The sequence below is a fragment of the Falco peregrinus genome, chromosome 4, assembly GCF_023634155.1.
Source record: "Falco peregrinus isolate bFalPer1 chromosome 4, bFalPer1.pri, whole genome shotgun sequence".
NCBI classification, from domain to species: domain Eukaryota; kingdom Metazoa; phylum Chordata; class Aves; order Falconiformes; family Falconidae; genus Falco; species Falco peregrinus.
Window position 1 is genome coordinate 48,517,129 of NC_073724.1, and position 18,268 is coordinate 48,535,396.

General features: G+C 38.5%; 1 protein-coding gene across 2 annotated transcripts in view; it reads left to right on the forward strand.

Moving 5' to 3' along the window:
• Nucleotides 1-67: 67 nt before the first annotated feature.
• CRLF2 (cytokine receptor like factor 2) overlaps nt 68-18,268 on the forward strand; it is a 19,372-nt gene continuing 1,171 nt past the window's right edge. The window contains exons 1-9 of one of the 2 annotated variants that reach the window (XM_027791451.2): nt 68-161; nt 3,014-3,109; nt 9,923-10,034; nt 10,766-10,938; nt 12,517-12,656; nt 13,390-13,552; nt 15,549-15,663; nt 16,709-16,793; nt 18,011-18,268. The exon at nt 18,011-18,268 is cut by the window's right edge and continues 1,171 nt beyond it. In XM_027791451.2, coding sequence (XP_027647252.1) covers nt 3,034-3,109; nt 9,923-10,034; nt 10,766-10,938; nt 12,517-12,656; nt 13,390-13,552; nt 15,549-15,663; nt 16,709-16,793; nt 18,011-18,268 — 1,122 coding nt within the window. In that variant the 5' untranslated portion in view covers nt 68-161; nt 3,014-3,033. Of the gene's footprint in view, nt 162-3,013; nt 3,110-6,986; nt 7,106-9,922; nt 10,035-10,765; nt 10,939-12,516; nt 12,657-13,389; nt 13,553-15,548; nt 15,664-16,708; nt 16,794-18,010 lie in introns of those variants that run through there. The other variant, XM_027791395.2, reaches the window with a different exon arrangement.

Sequence of the window (18,268 nt, forward strand, 5' to 3'; positions counted from 1 at the left end):
TGTTCTCATGGGAGCAATGACCCAGAGGAGGGGGGCAAGTTAATCAATTACACTCCTGCAGGCAGGCAGAAAAATACCTGGGGGAGAGCAGATCCCGTGGCTCACAGGCAGCTTTTCAGTTCATGGACTGGGATCATCCATATTTGAAAAAATCAAACCAGGTAAAAAATGCTGGCTTCCAGAAAGCGGAACCTGAGGCAGGTGGTTGGGCCAGTGTCTGCCTGCACAGTGGGGAGGTGGGAGGTGCCCAGACCCTACATCCCTCAAGTGCCAAATCTAATGTTTCTTTCAGCAGCAGCAAAAATATCTCGACAGTGCATCAACTTTATGCAAACTTTTTGTTTGACCCAGTCACTGCATTTTATTCCCCAGGAGCTCAGCCCTAGGTTTGGTTTCAAAAGTTGCAAAAGGACTAATTTTGTTTGACTTCAAGAGGCCCTCAGTATCTTAAAAGGAAGTAGAGACTAGTGGCAGGAACAATAACTTGAGGTACCAAAATACTGGGTAGGAGGAAATGGTCTGTGAAAATGTGCTGTTGCCACTTGAGAATTAGACCTTGGTTTAACTGTAGTGTCTCAAAATCAGAATAATTATAAGTCAGAAGGTATTTTAGATGCCTTTTATTTGCATGTTGTCTCCCAACACCCTTTCCTTTCAAAATGAACTGTCTTGGGAGGTCTGCAGTCCAGTGTGTTTTACCTGCGTAAAAAGCAGACAGGCACAAATTCAGCTCCATCACACTCAAAACATATGTTCTGGAACAAAAATGTATTTTCAACTCAAATGGGGACATGTGGGAGTTACCATGTCCTGGGGGATCAGAGAATTTTGGATCTCTGCCTTCATTTGTTTATCTCACTGGCTTTTACAATGCTGACTGTGGAAACCATGAGCAATTTCAGCTTTCTATTAACTATCACCTACGACCTAGTTTAGTATTTCAGTTCTGTGTTGCTTGTTGTTTTAGTTCCAGGAATTCATGCCTCCCTGGAGGAACTTGATCAAAGCAGAAGCTAGACAGTTAACAGAGTACTGTATGTGTGTCAGACAGCCATGCTGGCGTTTCCAAAAGTCACTGAGATTTGAATAGGTTTTCCCTGGGACATGCAATGGATAAGCCAGTGAAAGCAGCCAACCCCAGAAAAGTGAATAGCCAGATCAAAACTGGTATCACATCACCTGACTGGAGATTTTGATGGTGTGACAACATTGATAAAGGTCTTATCTGACAAACAGTACTGTTGGGTTAAAAAGAACAGTGAACGTGTTAGAGAAGGCTCTGAGAGGAATGAAAATAAGCCTAAATAGAAATCATGTCAGCACTTCTGAGTGTATTATCAGCCACGATCCAGCTCCCTACCTAGTACTATGTGCAGCAAGCAAACTTCTACTCTCCTTACTTGAGAAACTGGAGGCAAAAAGTAGTCTAGATAATGAGGTCTCCAGAAGGCAGCATGGGGTGTGCGCCCAGGCCACTTTGCATGCAGCATGACTTGAGTCATTCATCTGCCCAGGCATGGCCCTGCATGAGAAGGTGCCTGTGCTTTCTCTGATGTAAGCACAGAAAAAGCTTGAGGCCAGTTAGGAAACAGAGATAGAAATTGAGGTCTATCATTTATGGTTTTATTTGTTGATTTCATGGAGCAGCTTATTTTGTGTGATGCTTAACAAAGGCTGGATTTGAAATGTGTCGATGTGCTTGCCTGTTTCACAGATCCCTAGAAAAGTGAACTGTATCCCTTTACCAGGATGTGAAAGGAGCAGATAGAAAGCTCAGAGAAGAGAGCACTCAGGGCTGTCTTCCTGAGCTCTTGCTGGACAAGAGCAGCAGACTAGGGCCACACTGACTTGTCAGTTCAGATTAGGACCATCCTTGTGAAATGAATCTCCCAATCACCCCAATACTTCTGTTCACAAAGTGGAGTACTGTGTTCCTCTTGGGTGAGTCCAGCCCAGAAGATGAGCTCCAGCAGGGGCCATCTAGCAGGCTCTGACTGCTAACAGGCACTGAGTCCATGGGACTGAGCTAGTGTTAGTCTATGCAAAACTCTGCACTGTCCCCATGCACACTGTGTGGCTTGAGTCCTCAGCACCGACTGCTTCATCCCACTGCTTTACTGCTCCTGCTTGGTGCACTACTCTGTGGATGTAGTCCAAGCTGAGTTTATTGCAGACCTAGAGATAATAGGTCTTTTTAGGCATGATAATTGTGATTATTAAAAGATTTTAACTTCTGCTTTTACTGAAATATATTTATCTTAGTCAAAACAGTGTTCTATTTCCCATTTTCCATGTATAATTTTAGGCATATGGATATATAAGGTATGGGTATAGTATTTTATAAATATATATGTAAGTGTATATAGTTAGGTATATGGATGTATTTGGAAGCTATAGCAGTATGTATGTGACCAGGTAACACAGCAGGAAATTCATCCTAGTGCTATCTCTTGTGTAATAGCCTCCCAACCCTTAGCAGCTCAGCTTTCTGTCACAAAATGGTCCATAACTTTTGCCTCTGATCTGGGGACAGAAGTGCCTCAGGTTAGCTGAGGAGCACCAGGCATATGGAGTGGCAGTATAAACATCTTCTAGAAGGCACAGCTCGTGATTTGTAAGTGGGGAGGCAGGCTGGTTTTGCATCTCCTACTCTCAAGTCACTGGGCACTTTTGAGGTCAATGTCCTTCATACATGCTATGATGTGGTCATGGATATGCACAGCTACCAGGTCCTCCTCTGGATCAGGGCTATGTTCACCTCTGATTGATACAGCTGTGAAAAGATAAAGCAAAGTGCTGACAAGAGAGATACTCGTGTTCTGAGGACTTAGAGTGTTTTTTTTAACATGAATGAAGGTGTGCGTTCTGAAGTCCTGGACTTCTGGTTTGTTTATAGCTAGAGATATGACAATTTTTCATTTCCTGTAGTCATTTCCTCTAGTTGTCTCCAGCCTCTAGTATAAAGTGATCAAATAGTAAAGTCCAGAGATTACAATTACTCATTTCTTCACAGTCTGTTGTATCATTCCCACCATGAGACTCATCTTTCAAGCATGTTCAGTGATGTTTACACTGGGTAACCTGGTGGCTCCTCAGTCACAATCTCCTGGTAAGTTCAAAACCCCAGATATTTATTTAAGAAATTTATATATTAGTTAGCAATACTTCTGCGAGTACTTTATCTCATGTATTATAATATTCAATGTTTTTTGGGTGAAAAGAATCAACTAAATAGAAATTGATATCCAAAAGAGGTGAAAGTGGATTCTAAAAAAAAAAACCAAAAAAACAACCCAACTATGATGATGATAATTACAGATTTCTATGAAAGTTTTGTAATTAAAAATCAAGACAGAACTCACTAAGAACTCCCTTACCTGTTCTTTAAGCAGGACTACTTACTGTGTAAGGCATAGGTTATAACAGACTAGAGTACATCCAAAAAAGACTTCAGATTGAACAAGGATGGATAAAATGTATTCCAGGTAAGACTTCAGTACTTAATATTCTGGAAGAATGAACACAATGGAAAAATATTCAGCAATATTTTTCACTGAGAAAACATCAAGGTAAAAGTATTATTAAACAGCAAAAATAATAAAGACATTAAAGACTGGTTATTTGGCTACCTAAATATAAGAACATCTCTAGTTCACGTGTTTGTTTGCAATGCCATTACTTATAGCTTGCCAAAGATAAATGGATTATTACAGAAATCAAACATAGACCAATAATCTAATCTCCACTCCTGTTAATTTATTACATTTACTGTCATTCATTTTATAAGGAGAAAGAAATACTTTAAAGTTATGATTCTGTCTTATCAACTTGTAAATCATCTCTCTGTTCTACTGTACATATGGTAAGTACCATTTTCAACAATGCAGCACCACCTGACTCTCCAGTTAATTGCTCCTCTGAGTCACTGGCTCTCCTGTGAGGGGATACGACTCTTCCGTGTCCTGAGATGGCAACCACATATAGCTGTGCTGTACTTATGGCATGACTGTGAAACGAACGTTGGAATTATAGTCAAGGTGCTTAATTGAGGCAAAGTGTTGCGACGTCTAGCAATGGTTCATGATCTTCTGAAAAAGAAACCAAAACCACTCAGTTTGATAGGTTGTAAGAATTATGTTTTAAGAATTATGCTTTGTCTCAAAATATCTATAAAAAACTCCTTCTTGCTGTCTTGTTTCTTTTCTTGAAGAGCGGGTTTTTATTCAGTCTCTCCTGTGCATTCAATTCAGCAGTGTTGTGTGCAAGGAGCTGCACTTTTGCCTACATGTGCTCCTATTAATGAAATGAAACTGTTCTCACAGATCAGTAATATTAAGTGTAACTGCAGACTGTAGGCTCAGCTCTGGGTCTTGCTCTCCAGTAGTTTCTATACAACTGGTTTGTGCTGCAACTTGTGGAAGTTCAACATGTGGTTACTTATCAGGTGTCATCAGTATAAGGAAATCAAAAGTGGTTTTTCTTCTTATGTTTCAAAGAGGTTACAACTGTTCCAGTACACGCATGTTCCATTCTGTTATCTTTGTAGATTGATATTCTGCCTCTTCTTTTTCTCTTTTTTGTTCTGTTCCATGGCATTCAGCCTTTTCACAATGTTCCCCTTCAATTGTATTTTTTTCTCAGTAATAAACTTTGAAAAGTGGCTTGGAGGTGGAATGTACTTGCTCATATTCTTGCTCATGGTTATGTCTGCATAATTTGTTGCTCAAGGAAATTTCTTCTTTTCCCCCTATGAAAGTACTTTCTCCACACACCATAATGGTATTTTGCCTGCTTCTCTGTCCTGAGTAAAGCTAGGTGCCCAGCAGTGCCTGTGAGGTTGGTCTTGCATGGAGCCCTACCAGTTCCCATCTGGTTTTACCGAAGATGTAGAATTGGATAATTGTCTTTGAAGCCCATGCTCCCAGGCACTGGTATGTGTCCTACAGCACTGCAACTTGCTGCATGCCTAGCTAGACCAGCAGGCCATCCTAAGACAGAGTTGCTGCCACCCCTGCTTAACCCAGGGACTGCCTATTCATAATATTTTTGACCTTTCCATCTACCCATTGTCATAATACAAAGAATAATGATAAATGTATTACTTTTTGGTCTATTGTGTGCTTCTAGGGTCATGAATAGGAAAATGCTTTAAGCAATTACAATTACCGTGGAAGAGCTAACACATTAGCTTAGAAAAATCCATGGTGTTACAGGTGGATTAATAAAAAATTCCATATTAAAAAAAGAGAGAGAAATGGTCCCGTCTATTCTCATTCTCTCTGTCTTTCCATTAACAAAATAAACACCTTTTCAGTCAAAGGCAAAGGAAAGATCATCAGAAGGAAATACCTTATTTCAGATAACGTGTACATGGCCTCAGAGGATTTTATGTCAATTTAATCCAAACTTTAAAAACCTCACTTAGGTTATGCATCTTTTCATGTTGAAATGTGAATCATGCAACATATACATGCTATCATTTGAAAAGGTGCACACAAATATTTACTGAACATTTATACAAAACACAACTCCTATTACATTCAAAAAGTCCACAAAACTCATAAAATTATGAAGCACAGTAGAAAATTGCCCTGATTAGAGCTCTAGAAACGCAATCAATAATAGAAAATTTATAAAGCCTTTTCTGTCTTACATAGCTAGTTAATTATGTTAAAGCTGATTTCTTATGAAGTTTTCAAAAACTAGAGCACAGGAAAGAATATGTACATATCACCAGATAGTTTATTACTATTTCTGTTCCATTTCTACTAAATGGTTCTATTTATTGTTAAAGTATTTAATAATATATTACCTTCCATTTTATACATAAATAACTGCAGTTGCTGATGTTTATATTTAAATGTTAAAATCCCAGAGTTTCAATTCATAATATATAGGGGGTTTGCAGAAAAACGTTTTGATGCTAAAAAGATTTATATGTGTTGTTAAGCTGGTGCACTGTGAGTAATCCTGCTGAAGTCAAGTGGGCTACTCAGAGTGTGTAAAGTCCATCAATAAATCATGGCGGGACTGGAGCCAAACTGATGTTTTCTGTCATCCAAAAAACATATGCATTGCTAAACCCAAGATATAGTGTGCATCTCTGAATTTCAGCCTCTAATAAGTAGCATAGAACTATCATAATGTAACTGAAAAATAAAGCATAGTAAGTGTTTCCAAGATTCAGAATGAATTGGTGAATTTTGTTGCCTTCCAACAGACTAGTCAGAGTAGACCCCCAGGTTTTACTTAGTGTCCACTCCTCAGCTTGTGGAAATCCTGTGAGGTCTCTCTGGCTTCCTGATTATCCATCTCTAGAGCCAACCACACCTCAACTAACCCACCGCCAGTTTGAAGAGACTGAACAACCCATTAATGTAACTTTATGGGATTCAGGATTTTGATGTTCATGCCCTTTATGCATTGGAATTGAAGGAAAACGTGTCACCCTAGAAAAGGATTTCAAGAGTTGGCCTATATGGAGAGGGAAGGCTGGGTTACCACGTTACCAAAATCTTCTATTTCCTTGCAGGCAGTGTCAGTGTTGTGGGATACATAGTCACAGGTTCAAGGAGCTTCCCAAGCACACATCACCTCTTTGAGAGGAAAATTCAATCTAAATATTGGCACCATAGTTTTGCCCAGGTGTATAACACATGTTTTCATGAGTAAATTCTGTATACTCTCTCTCACAATTAACGAACCAGTGCTATCTGTGTTAATTCCACCACTTTCCCTATAAACATAATTTACAAAAAAAGGTTTATTTATACTGCCCAGTAAGAGAAAATTCATTCAGAAAGACTAAGCAATACAATATTATTTTACCAGTCTGAACTTGGAGTGATAAAACTCATAGCTTTTCAGTATTTTCCTCTTGGAGGTATTTAAAACAAGCTTTTACTCTCCTTTCTTCTCTTCTTTTAATATTGCCTATTTATGTTATAAACTCCCTTTTCCTCTTCCCTTTTTCTGTACCTGTACAGCCCTTGTGACCAAATTGACTGAACAACTTGGAGTGAAGCCATTTTTCATTGCACATTCTACAAGATCTCCAAAAACCTCTACCAACCATTTGACATATGCAAGCACCTACTTTTCACCAGTAAAGTTACCTCTTTGCTTTACAATCCCCTTCAGACTTCAGCTACTATCAACTCTACAGCACTGAGCAACCTGAGACTAGTTTCATATATAAATCCAAGCCATGCCATTTGCTTTATGCTAGAAATCAATGCAAGCAGATCTTTCACATCCTGGGCCAAGTACTGCAACCTCACAGCCAGGGAGCAATGGGATAAACACTGGGCGTTGAGCCCACCCTCCAAATAGTGGAAAAAACACTGCTGTGTTTTTCGGTGGGGCTGCCCATGTGCCCAGGTCCAAGCAAGGTTTTTGAGCTGGCACCTTTCATCTGGTAAAGGTCCTGGCAGAGCCTGGGTTATTTATGCCCAAGATAGGACTCTCAGATACCCACTTTTTGTTCTGTCCTACTGACCAGACTGCATGTCTCTCTGCTTAGCACACAGCTTACCTGAAATCGTTCTGTCAAGCTCAAGAAGATGGACGTGCGTGCACAGCTATCTGCAGAGATGTTAAGCCACCTTCTGAGATTAAACTGACGAATTTTGCTCATGTTTGACTTCAGAATTGATTCAAAAACGTATCCTAAAAAAAAAAAAAACATTTGGCCATCCACCATTTTCCAAACTATTGTGCAACAGATACAGCATCAATAATTAATTTCAAAATTATCCTTGAAATTAGGTAATGAAGAAAGCAAATGCTCTTCCTGTTTTTATTTTCACAGCTGAAGCATGGACATTAGTAGTTCTTTCTCAAAGTGAGAGTATGTGCAATCAGACTAACTATCAAAAAGTGGAAAGTACATATTTTGTCACTTCTAAAGGGAATTGAACAGATTCATTCTATATCCATAAAAATGATCTCAGGAGAGTACAGTATTATCCATTCAGTAACTTTACTATTCTTTTTTATAATGTTAGTTTTATTTAAAGGTGGAAAATATGTAATTATACACTCAAACATGCATTAAATACACATTTAACTATGTTTATAGAAAATCGAAGTCCAAGTAGTCATATGGATTTCAGTCACACTAAGCATAACACCATATACTGCACAACCATGCTAGGATTCAGTCCATAAAAATTAAAATGTGTTAGTGTGATTGCAGACCAAGAATTCACTGTTAGGCACTTTGCCATCATATTTTTTAGTGGCCTTAGTTAAAGACATGATCATCTCTTAGACCTGCTGAGGGGACTTACAAAGGGATTGAAGAGTTAGGAAACAAGGGCTAGGTATTCTCTTGTAACAGAGGTAGAACTGGCTGGATAAACTCGCTTTTATGATAGCTTTTGAGGCTTTGAAGTTCTGGTTTTGCTTCAATGTGTAATAGTACTGACTTCTCTATTCTTCAGAAAAACACATGAGATTTTCAGTTTGAGAAAACAATATGGAACAAGCTCACAGGCATTAGTTAGGAGATGGAGGAGCTAGTTTCAAGTTCTTCTTTTGATTAAGAGCAGAATGCTTTTTTACCAGAGCTCTATGAATCATGAAGCAGGGACCTGCAGCTACATCTACCCAGTGTCTCTTGGATTTCTGCCATAACTGTCTCTTAAATGATTTTGACAAAACGTGTTACAACACAATTACACCTATACAGAAATGTTTTGGCTAACTCAATTACAGAAGTCATGAAACATCTAGATGTAGAGATATAACCATGAAAATAGACAAAACGGTTACTTGAACCCACAGGTCTTTCTCACATTCTCAGTGTTGGTTACAGAGCAATAGCTAGAAATCAGGAGGGTAGTTAGGCCTGATTCCCATGGACATTCAGGATTATTGTATGTGACAAAAAGCTCATAAGAAATATTTTAATATTTTTTCCACATTAAACCCCTTCAAAAGTCTATTGTAGCATAAAAAGTAGACAGCAATTAAAGCAAAAATCTTCTATTCTCCTGCTAGGCAGGAATATTCCAGCAAAAGTTTTCAGTTGTAGACACTTCATGTCTGGAGACAGCAGCCTGCAAATTTTACCCTGAAGTGTTTTCTTGCTGATATTCAAGATACATTTTGTTCCTCTTTGTTATTCAAGTAAATATAATTTCACATCTTATAGAATGCCAAATAAAAAATTGTCCTTCTGCTTGATATAGAATGGATTTCTAATCCTTCTACCTTCTTAATTTCTCCATTTTTCAATGTCAGATTTATCTTCAGCATCTGATTGTGGAATCCTGGTGGACACAGAATTAAAATACTTGTGTCCCTATTAAGAGCTATGACAAGGAGAAGGACAGGAGATGAAATAATATCTGTGTGCAGTCAGAGGACATTAAATGATCTTGCTTGTCAGTAAGGTAGAATTTGCCAGAACCACATCTATCAAATCTGTACACCTACTCGTGCAGATTTGTTCTGGGTTCTTATGTGTCTTGATCTCCTCTTGACCTGTAGCATTAGTCCCTTGTTTCTTACAATAAATATTTGACAGTTTACACACAGGATCGATGTGGCATTAGCTCCCAAACAGTTTTCCTTAGCAGGAAAACCTTAGCAGGTAATATGTGGGAAATCTGACCTCAAGGTATTGTTCCCATAGATTGCATAAGCATGAACCAGTCTATACCTTTTGGCTCAGGGACCATGGAGTGCTCTCTAGTGTTGCTGTGCATGCTTTCATTTTCCTATTTTGAAATTCTAATTTCAACCTCTCTAGGTTATTTTACTCTCTTCCCTTGTATTTTAGATATTCTTATGTCTTATTTTATGATCATTGGGTCTGCTGCATGCATGTCTTTGAAATACTGATTGCCTACCCATGTCAAAGGATGCTTCTCATACTCACTGCTGAAATCATGAATTCTGTCAATGTTCTGGGCAGGTTGGAAAGATACCATCAGCACCACAATAATCAATTTCAATAATGAGAAGATGCAGATCACATGGGCAGCAAAAGAACTATTTCCTGGCAAGAATGTGTCATTTTCTTATACGTGAGTATTGATGATGCCTTTTCTTCTCTTCTCAAAGGATTTACTTCGAGAAACTGAAATATCTAAGTCCACTTGAGTCTATTGTGAACTGTACCTGAAAATGCTTCTAACATCCGTTAATCATCTAGCAAGAAACCTGTGCTTCACAACTTGCTACAGAAGTGTACAAATCAATAAGCCTGCTGAATAGTCACTAACAGACATTATATGAAAAAAATGACCCTCTTCAGACTTTGTGCTAAATGCTATGCTAATTACACTATTGAAAGGTTTTTTTCTACATATGTGTGTATATTTTCCTTATGAACTGATGTCATTAATGACTAACAGAAATTTCATGCTTTGGGTAAAGATAGTCATAGCGCTTGATTTTCCCTATCTGGATGGTGTATGTGAAAAAACTTTTAGCAGTACAATCTTGGAAACTGGTTCATGAAAAGATCTGTTTGCATGAGTCATTCTCTTAGAAAACAACAAGGACAACAACGTGAAGAAAACAATAATTTCAGACTGCATCAAAACCCAGGGTTGGAAAGTCAATGAGATTTGGGTAATTAATTCCCTCACACCGCTATGAAATTTGCTGCTTCAAGAAATTCCATATGCAGAATTCACTTGGTAGGAGTATTTGAAAAAGAAAAAAAAGGAAACAAAAAAGAAAAAACAGTAATGAAAAGGACTTGTGTTAACTGTTAAGAGTGTTCCATTCACCAATATTATCTAATTTATAGATTTGATGAAGGCAAGCACAAAGTTTGGAAGCCATGTCCCACCTATTTATTGGATCAAAATTATAATTCTGGATGTCTTTTTAAGACAGAAGGACCCACCCTTGCCATCTCTATCAGGAACAGCAATGGAAGTGAAGAGTTTTTTTCTAAAAGACTAAAATCTGATTTTTATAGTAAGTATGTAAAATCACAATTACTTTGGTCATCCTAGTGTCTTCACTGATTCTCTAGTTGTCCTTAGTTTGCGAAGAAATCAGTTATATTGGTGTATAAAATGTTATCAGTATGTGTGTCAAAGCCAAACTATAGTTACTTCACATTGATTTTCATTCCTTGCTGTCATCAGTAGTTACACAGGCCTGTGTGCTGCTGCAGCTAAGTAAGATTACATGGGACACTCAGATTTGTCCCAAAACACAATTTCAAAATCATCATGAAGTGCTTAGCGTAGTGCAGGCCTGCTCATTATTCATATCAGGAAAATGAATAAAACTTAGTTTCTTGTCTTAGTGGTGGCCGTGTGACCTTCCTCATATTGTGAACCTTCCATTCTTTTGCCATCTTCCATGGGATGTGAGGCAGAAAACTACTTCTTATCAAAGAGGCTGTCATAAAACCATCATCAGATGTCCATAGAAACTAGCTGAGTGGCTCTGATACAGTCTGTCAGTGTAAAAGAGACATCCTCCTACTAGAAGAGAAAATGTTTCTGGTTCTATGAAATCCCTCCTTCCCCAAAATACATATTTCACATCTAATATGAAATTAGTTTATCAAAATCTTCTGGAATTTCACATAGTTACAGCACTTAAAGTAGAAGGATCTTTTCCGATAAAAATAATGCAGAAAATATACAACACAGAATTACCTGGAAAAATATACATTTCAAATACATTCTTATTATTTATTAATAATGCTTTAGCAAAAGAGAGTCAACAAAAAACTGTCAAGGCATCTAAATTTGAGAATACTTTTTTATCTCATAACTTTACCAATATCTGTTAAATCATGGAAAGATGCATCCTGATCCTTGAATTATGGCTATTAAACACCCGCTGATAGTAAAATGAATTTCAAAAGTGTTAGGTAACAAAGCACAAATATCAAGGGTCAGACTTAATTCTGATCAAGGTGGAATTTCCATAATACAGAAAGGCAACTGGAAGGATTGAGAAAGCAGTTAAGTCTTTTGACCCCTTTGTTTCCCACTACTGGAGACTAATCAGCTACATAAATCATACCATTGCATGTTCTTCAGACAATCTGAAAACTGTGAGGGGTAGATTCAGTTGTGCACAGTGAGGCACCCAGTGTTTTTTGAGATGTCCCACCATATCTCACATAGCCTCCAGCAGCTGCACAAGTGTATTTTGTAGATCTTATGGTACTGAATTTGTCCGTCTCTTTCCAATGAAGGAAAGGTCTTATGGTACTGAATTTGTCCGTCCCTTTCTTTCTTTCTCTTGATTGCAGGGAGTATGAGGAGACTAGAGTCCTTCCTTAAGTACTTGCAATAGGCTCCTGGCATGAGATAGTATCTACCTTTGAATGTGGCACCTCAAATGGTGAGCAGTGTCATGGTGTCAAGCTCCATTTTGATGTTTAATTTGGAGGTCAGCTACAAAAATGAGTTCCCCAAGAAGGAAGTCCACCTTCTTCACTTATCAGAGAAACACTGAGACAAGGAAGAAGTAACTGCAAAGTACTGCTTTTTAAGAGACTGTAGCAAAATTTCTTTCTTTTCTTCTTAGTAAAGCCCAATCGACCAGAAAATGTGACCTTCTTCTGGAAAGAAGACACTGTTACTGTAAGCTGTAATAAACCAGAGCGAGCTGTGAAGTGCTTGAGACTTGAGCTTCAATACAAAAGCAAGTTTGACAAAGAGTGGCAAGTGAGTTGAATGTGACATTTTTAGCCAGTATTGGAAGGAGTTGGAAGTAGAATCTCCATATAATGGAAAATAGAGTTGTTTTCAAATTGTTCTCCCACCCTATACTTGCAAATATAGCTGGCAGCAGAAAACAGTTAAGATTTTTAGGATCTTGGATCCCTGCCATAACAGAAATAATTTAGTTTTTGAGTTCTAACCAGTTGCCACCCAAAGAGCTGAGGATAATCTAAAGGAAAGGTCATACATTTGGACTAGAAGAGTTTTGGAATATAAAAGCAGAAAACAGAGTAGAGAAGAGTAAAAGGGAGGAAAAACCCCACAAAATAGAATGAAAGAAAAGGGATGACATGGGATTTTTATTTATTCTGAAGTTAACTCTTAGAGTATTTCTGATGTTATTTCATTGACTTAAACCTTTCCAGTCTCATATATAAATTGCAAATATTTTGTGGATTGAAGTGACTTTGCCTATTTACAATATGCAACTGTAGCATAGTGCACTATGCTACACATAACAACGACCCTCACCTCAATATCAGACAGTGATGAATGGATATGAATAGTGAAGAGTCAGTCAAGAAACAAAATTCCTCGAAACTTAGAGAAGTTAAAAGTCAGTTCTGAGGTTTTGGGTTGGCCTATTCCTTGTCCTAGTTGTGACCATGACTAAGTGTAGCATTCTGAAGCACTGTTTTGAAAAACAGAATTAACAATGATGTGCCTTCCTTCTCAGTCCAGAACTTCTAAGTGTTGCAGTGTTGGAGATCAAGGATTTGATCCAAGAAAATGCTATTCTTTCCGAGTCAGACTGAAGAGGCTAGTACCGTACTGCAATGTAGTTAATTACAGCAGTGACTGGGAAGCAGAAACATTTTGGATGAATGGCACATTATTAGGTAACAGCTGTGCTACAGTCCTATCTTGTTAAAGTACAAATGGGGAAGGGGTGACTGCAAAAGAGGCTGGGAACATGCAGCAAATTAATGTTGCACTGTTGTGCTCCATCTTCTGTTATAAAAGAAAGTTCCTGTGGATGTCTAACTGCCCATATCTAACTCCTGTCCACTTTGTTCCTGATGGCCCATAACACTATAAATCAATGCCATAATCAGCAAAGTTAAGAGTGTCCTTATTATTTGAGTTACAATAGTGTATAGGGTCCAACAACGACAGTAATGTGATGTGGGAGGTGGGGGTGGCATGGGGGTAGGGGGGGGTGTGTAGGGCAGTGGTTTCCACATATGATATGTGGACATCAAACCTGAACCCTAAGAAAATCCATAATGCCCCATGTTTGAAGTCAGTTTGTTTTGAAAGTACATCCGCTTGAACTACAGGACCAGAGGTCACAGCAATCTGATGCTAATACATGCTGGATTGATCTAAACGGGGAGGATGAGTGAAAAGAGATGAAATGGAAGCAAAGTCAGTATCAGCACTGCTTTCCCACCAGACAGACACACTTAAGTGAGTGTGATTGACTTGAATCAGATCTTTGATGGAAATAGTATTTCTACTGGTTATCAAAAAAAAACCCCAAAAAACAACCAGATTTGCTGTAGTAAAGACTGTACACCATTCCAATATGTTTGTATCATATCATCTAAGCACAAAATTCCACCCTTTATCAGGCTTTATCAGAACTATGTGAGACAGCCAGATTTCCAGTGTACCCAGATCTGAGTTCTCTAGAATGTGATGGGCTATTAGCTCACCTGAAGAAAATCTGTATGTACAAAGGCGGGATGAAATCCTGGAGCACAGGTATTTGTAGCCTGTGCACTCGCAGTAGCCACAGTGCTGACCTCCAGAGAAGCTTCCCCTACCACGCAAGCTGTGAGCCTGTAAGCACGTCCGCAGGGGTGGCTGGCAAATGCCCTTGAGAAAACACAGTGGACAATGTCTCCCCGTGCGCCTCTGAGGGGCCAGCATGCAGCAGCCCTGTCCGGGCCGTTTGACCAGAGGCTGCCAGCAGGTAGCTGCGAGGAAGGCAGGCACAGGGGGGACAGTCGCTTTGAGTGCCCCTGGATCAGAACTGACGTTGGCACAGCCCCTTCACTGTGGCAAGCACTTCACTTCAGGACTTTAGTGAATTATTATTGCCTCCAACTCCAGTATCAGAGGGAGTCACGGACAAAGCTCTGCTCAAAAAATTTCACAGACTCTGAATACCTTACTTGGGGATCACAGCTTTTGTGGCTTTCTGGCAAAGTGAAAAAAGCAGGCAGGTGGAACAGGCTGGACAGTTGCTCCTGTATGACTAAGAGCAGAAGGTCAGTAGTAGGAGGCAGAGCTTGAGGTGACATTAGAAAAGCTGCAGAAAAAGCAGAGAATGCCAAAAGTGCACAAACGCATTGGTTTTATAAACCTGTGTGTTAGATGTTATACTGCCACTAGTTACTTCTACAGCACTTACGGTTTGCTGGCTTTTTGCTTCCTGCGATGGGGAAGATGTTTGTTTTGTTGTGGGAAATCAGACATTTAGGCTACATGTAAAATTGTACTTGCAGCTTTGGTGATTGTAAGTAGGCGGATGTAATACACATCTTAGCACAAAGTTGTATGACTGTCAATGCAGTGTGATGAATATAAGAAATACTCCATTCATTCGTAACGTATCTACTCATTGCCTGTAAGCCCACTCCTTTGTCCTGTACTAGGTCAGTTTAGATTTTAAAAAGCACAATTTTCTTTTGTTGCAAGGTTTGGGGCAGGATGCCTTTTCAGTTTCAGTTGAACAACTGAGTTCATGCCTTATTTGTTCTTAAAAACTTTTCAGTTTTTTCTTTTTCTTTTTTTTTTCTAAAGAGAAGTCAATGTTCTAGCATGATTAGGAATTTTTACTGTTAAAGCAAAATTTTTTTTCACATACTTTTTTGTGATTATTCTTAGATTCATGTGATGATGATATAAAACCTGAGTCAAATACAGTAATTGTTTTAAGCTGTTTGCTGGCAGTACTTCTAATGATGCTTATCCTCCTGATTCTTCTGTGTAAATGGCAGAGGTAAATATAATTTTCTTGGTTACTACTAAATAACCATGTCATGAAAATAGAGCTATCATTCAGGCTCAAGTCTCATAGCACTCAGAATTATTATCTGATAAATGAAGCCATCATGAAGATGTAAAAGTCAGTAGCTTAATTACTATTTGAGGAATAATGCATCCTGGCCTTCCAAATACCAAGGATTTTAATTTTCAAAAGCAGAACAATTCTGGTAAAAGATGACGTTTCATGACAAAATTATGTCTCTTCCACTTAATTTTTTTCTTTTTGTTAAATTCTAAGAAGCCAATTATTTTGGTTATTTCTTCTGAACTGACATTCTTTTGTACATCTTTCATCAGACTCAATGTCTGTTTTCAGTAGGCTTTGCAGTTTGAGTGCATTCAACTTTAATAAGACTATATAAATCTATAATATTTGAATTTTTAGTGAATGAGTCTGCTTATTTTTAGAATCTAGTTGTTTGGGTTTGGGGTTTTTTTTTTAAAAGCCACTGAACAACAAACAAAACCTGCAAAGGCCCCAAATTTTGGTGAAAAAAAACCCACCCAAAAATGCAGTATTTTCAGAGCTGAAATTATGTGGGACCCTGACAACCTTTTTAGATTGAGTTTTTTCTCCTGCACTTCTATTGTTCAACCTTACATTTGTGTTCACTACATCAGGCAATACAGCTCGTTGCTGCACCATCTTCCCTGTGAAGGGGAATGCAGCCAGAGAATGTAAAGCTCTGACTACTGCATGGAGCAGAATCGCACTTTCTGACTAGCTGGGAGTTTGAATAGAGTCCAGATTTTACTAGGATGGGGTTGTTGAAAATCCACCAGAAAAATCACCCGTAGCCTGATGGTGTTATCATACTGTTGTAACTGCTTTTTTACTTTAGAACACATTTAGAAGAAATCAAGCCTAGAGTACTGTAATGTAAAATATATTTGTAGCTACAGAAATGTATATATTTGTATATATATGTTTTTGTATAAAAAACATGTATATATACACTATAAAAAAAACTATTTGTGTTTTTCTTTCTTCTTTGCAGGCTTCAGAAGTCAGTCATGCCTGCTGTACCAGATCCAAAACACATATTTGCTGATCTCTTCAATGATCATAACGGAAACTTCCAGGTAAACATTCCCTTCCTAGGAAGAGTGCAAAGTCTACAGTGTTAAGAAAAATTTGAAAGTAGCTACTGATACTTGCTCTGAAAAGATATCACCACAAGCACTCTCTGACCTAAGAGAAAAGCCCTTCCCCTCATGCAATATCCCCAAGAGGATCCACAAAGCAAATACCAGAGCTCATACAATCAGCATAGTGCTGCTTTGGCACTGTGAAAAGATGCTATAGAAAGAAACAAAGAAATTGCTGGAGAAGAATTTAAGGATGTCCAGAGCCACAACATCCAGTGACATGCCACTGTGGTGTTTGCATCTACTCCTGCACACAAGAGCTCAGGGAGCTTGTTTCAACCTGATCTTGTCCCTTGTGTTTGTGGAATTCTGTGAGACTTAGTGCTGAACCAGTGACAGCACTCATGGCTCTGGAGGCATCAGACACAGTAGGAAGCATCCTCTCTTAGCCACAGAGGTGTATAGTTGCTAAACCTTTAGACACAAAATGGTTGTTAGATGAATAGGCTACAAGTTTGGGGTTTGTTTTTGAACTGCTTCTTGAGTCCATGACATCACATATGTGATGTATTTTTCTGTATTAATTGGGCTGTCTTTATCTTAATTACTGCTAGGTTTCCTCAGTATTGAGACAGGTCAGATAATTACAGTTGCAAACCCAGTGACAATATCAAAGAGCAGTAATAACTCATCAGTGACAAACTGAAAACTTTCTATATATGATAGCTTTAAACTGAAACTGAAGAAGAAAGACAGAAATGCAAATTAATACTGAAGCTTTAATACAGAAAAGGTATGTTGCCTAAATCTCCATGTAAACTCAGTCTTAATTTAGATTAAGTCAGGCCTTGGGTCAAAGAATACATGAGTCCATCAAGGAGGGAACACCAGGTATTTTACACATCCAAGGTTTTCTAAAAGCCCTGATTAAATACAAGGATGTATTTAATGTGGATGTGTTTAATGTGGTCTCAATAATAAGCAGGAGTTTGTATGCATTTGTGGAATCCTATCTCCTTTCCTGCCATTCTGCCTTTCTTCCGTCCTGCTATTTTATGTCCTTCTTGCCTATATGGCTTCCTTTTCATCTTCTCCATTGTGGTTTATGCTGGAAAGATGCCATTACTAAAGGAAAATCAGTGTCTGTACAGCCAGGTTTCTTTTGACTGATAGTTCAGTCCCTGCCAACATCAACATTTTCATTTTCCTAGGAATGGATAGACAAAACTGATCATGCAGTGGTGCAAACCAAGCTAGAATATGAAGAGCCAGAGAGCATCATTGAGGCAGAAAGCCAGCAAGAAGACGAAAAGAACAGTAACAAACAGGGGCCTCAGGAGAAAATCTTCACTTTTTCAGGAGCAGCTGAAAGTAATGACTCCAAAGCAGCTCAGATTGCCTGCCTGATGCCAAGATCCAACACTATAGCTTCTTTTGCTGACTTCCAGATTTTAATAAATGATGATGTG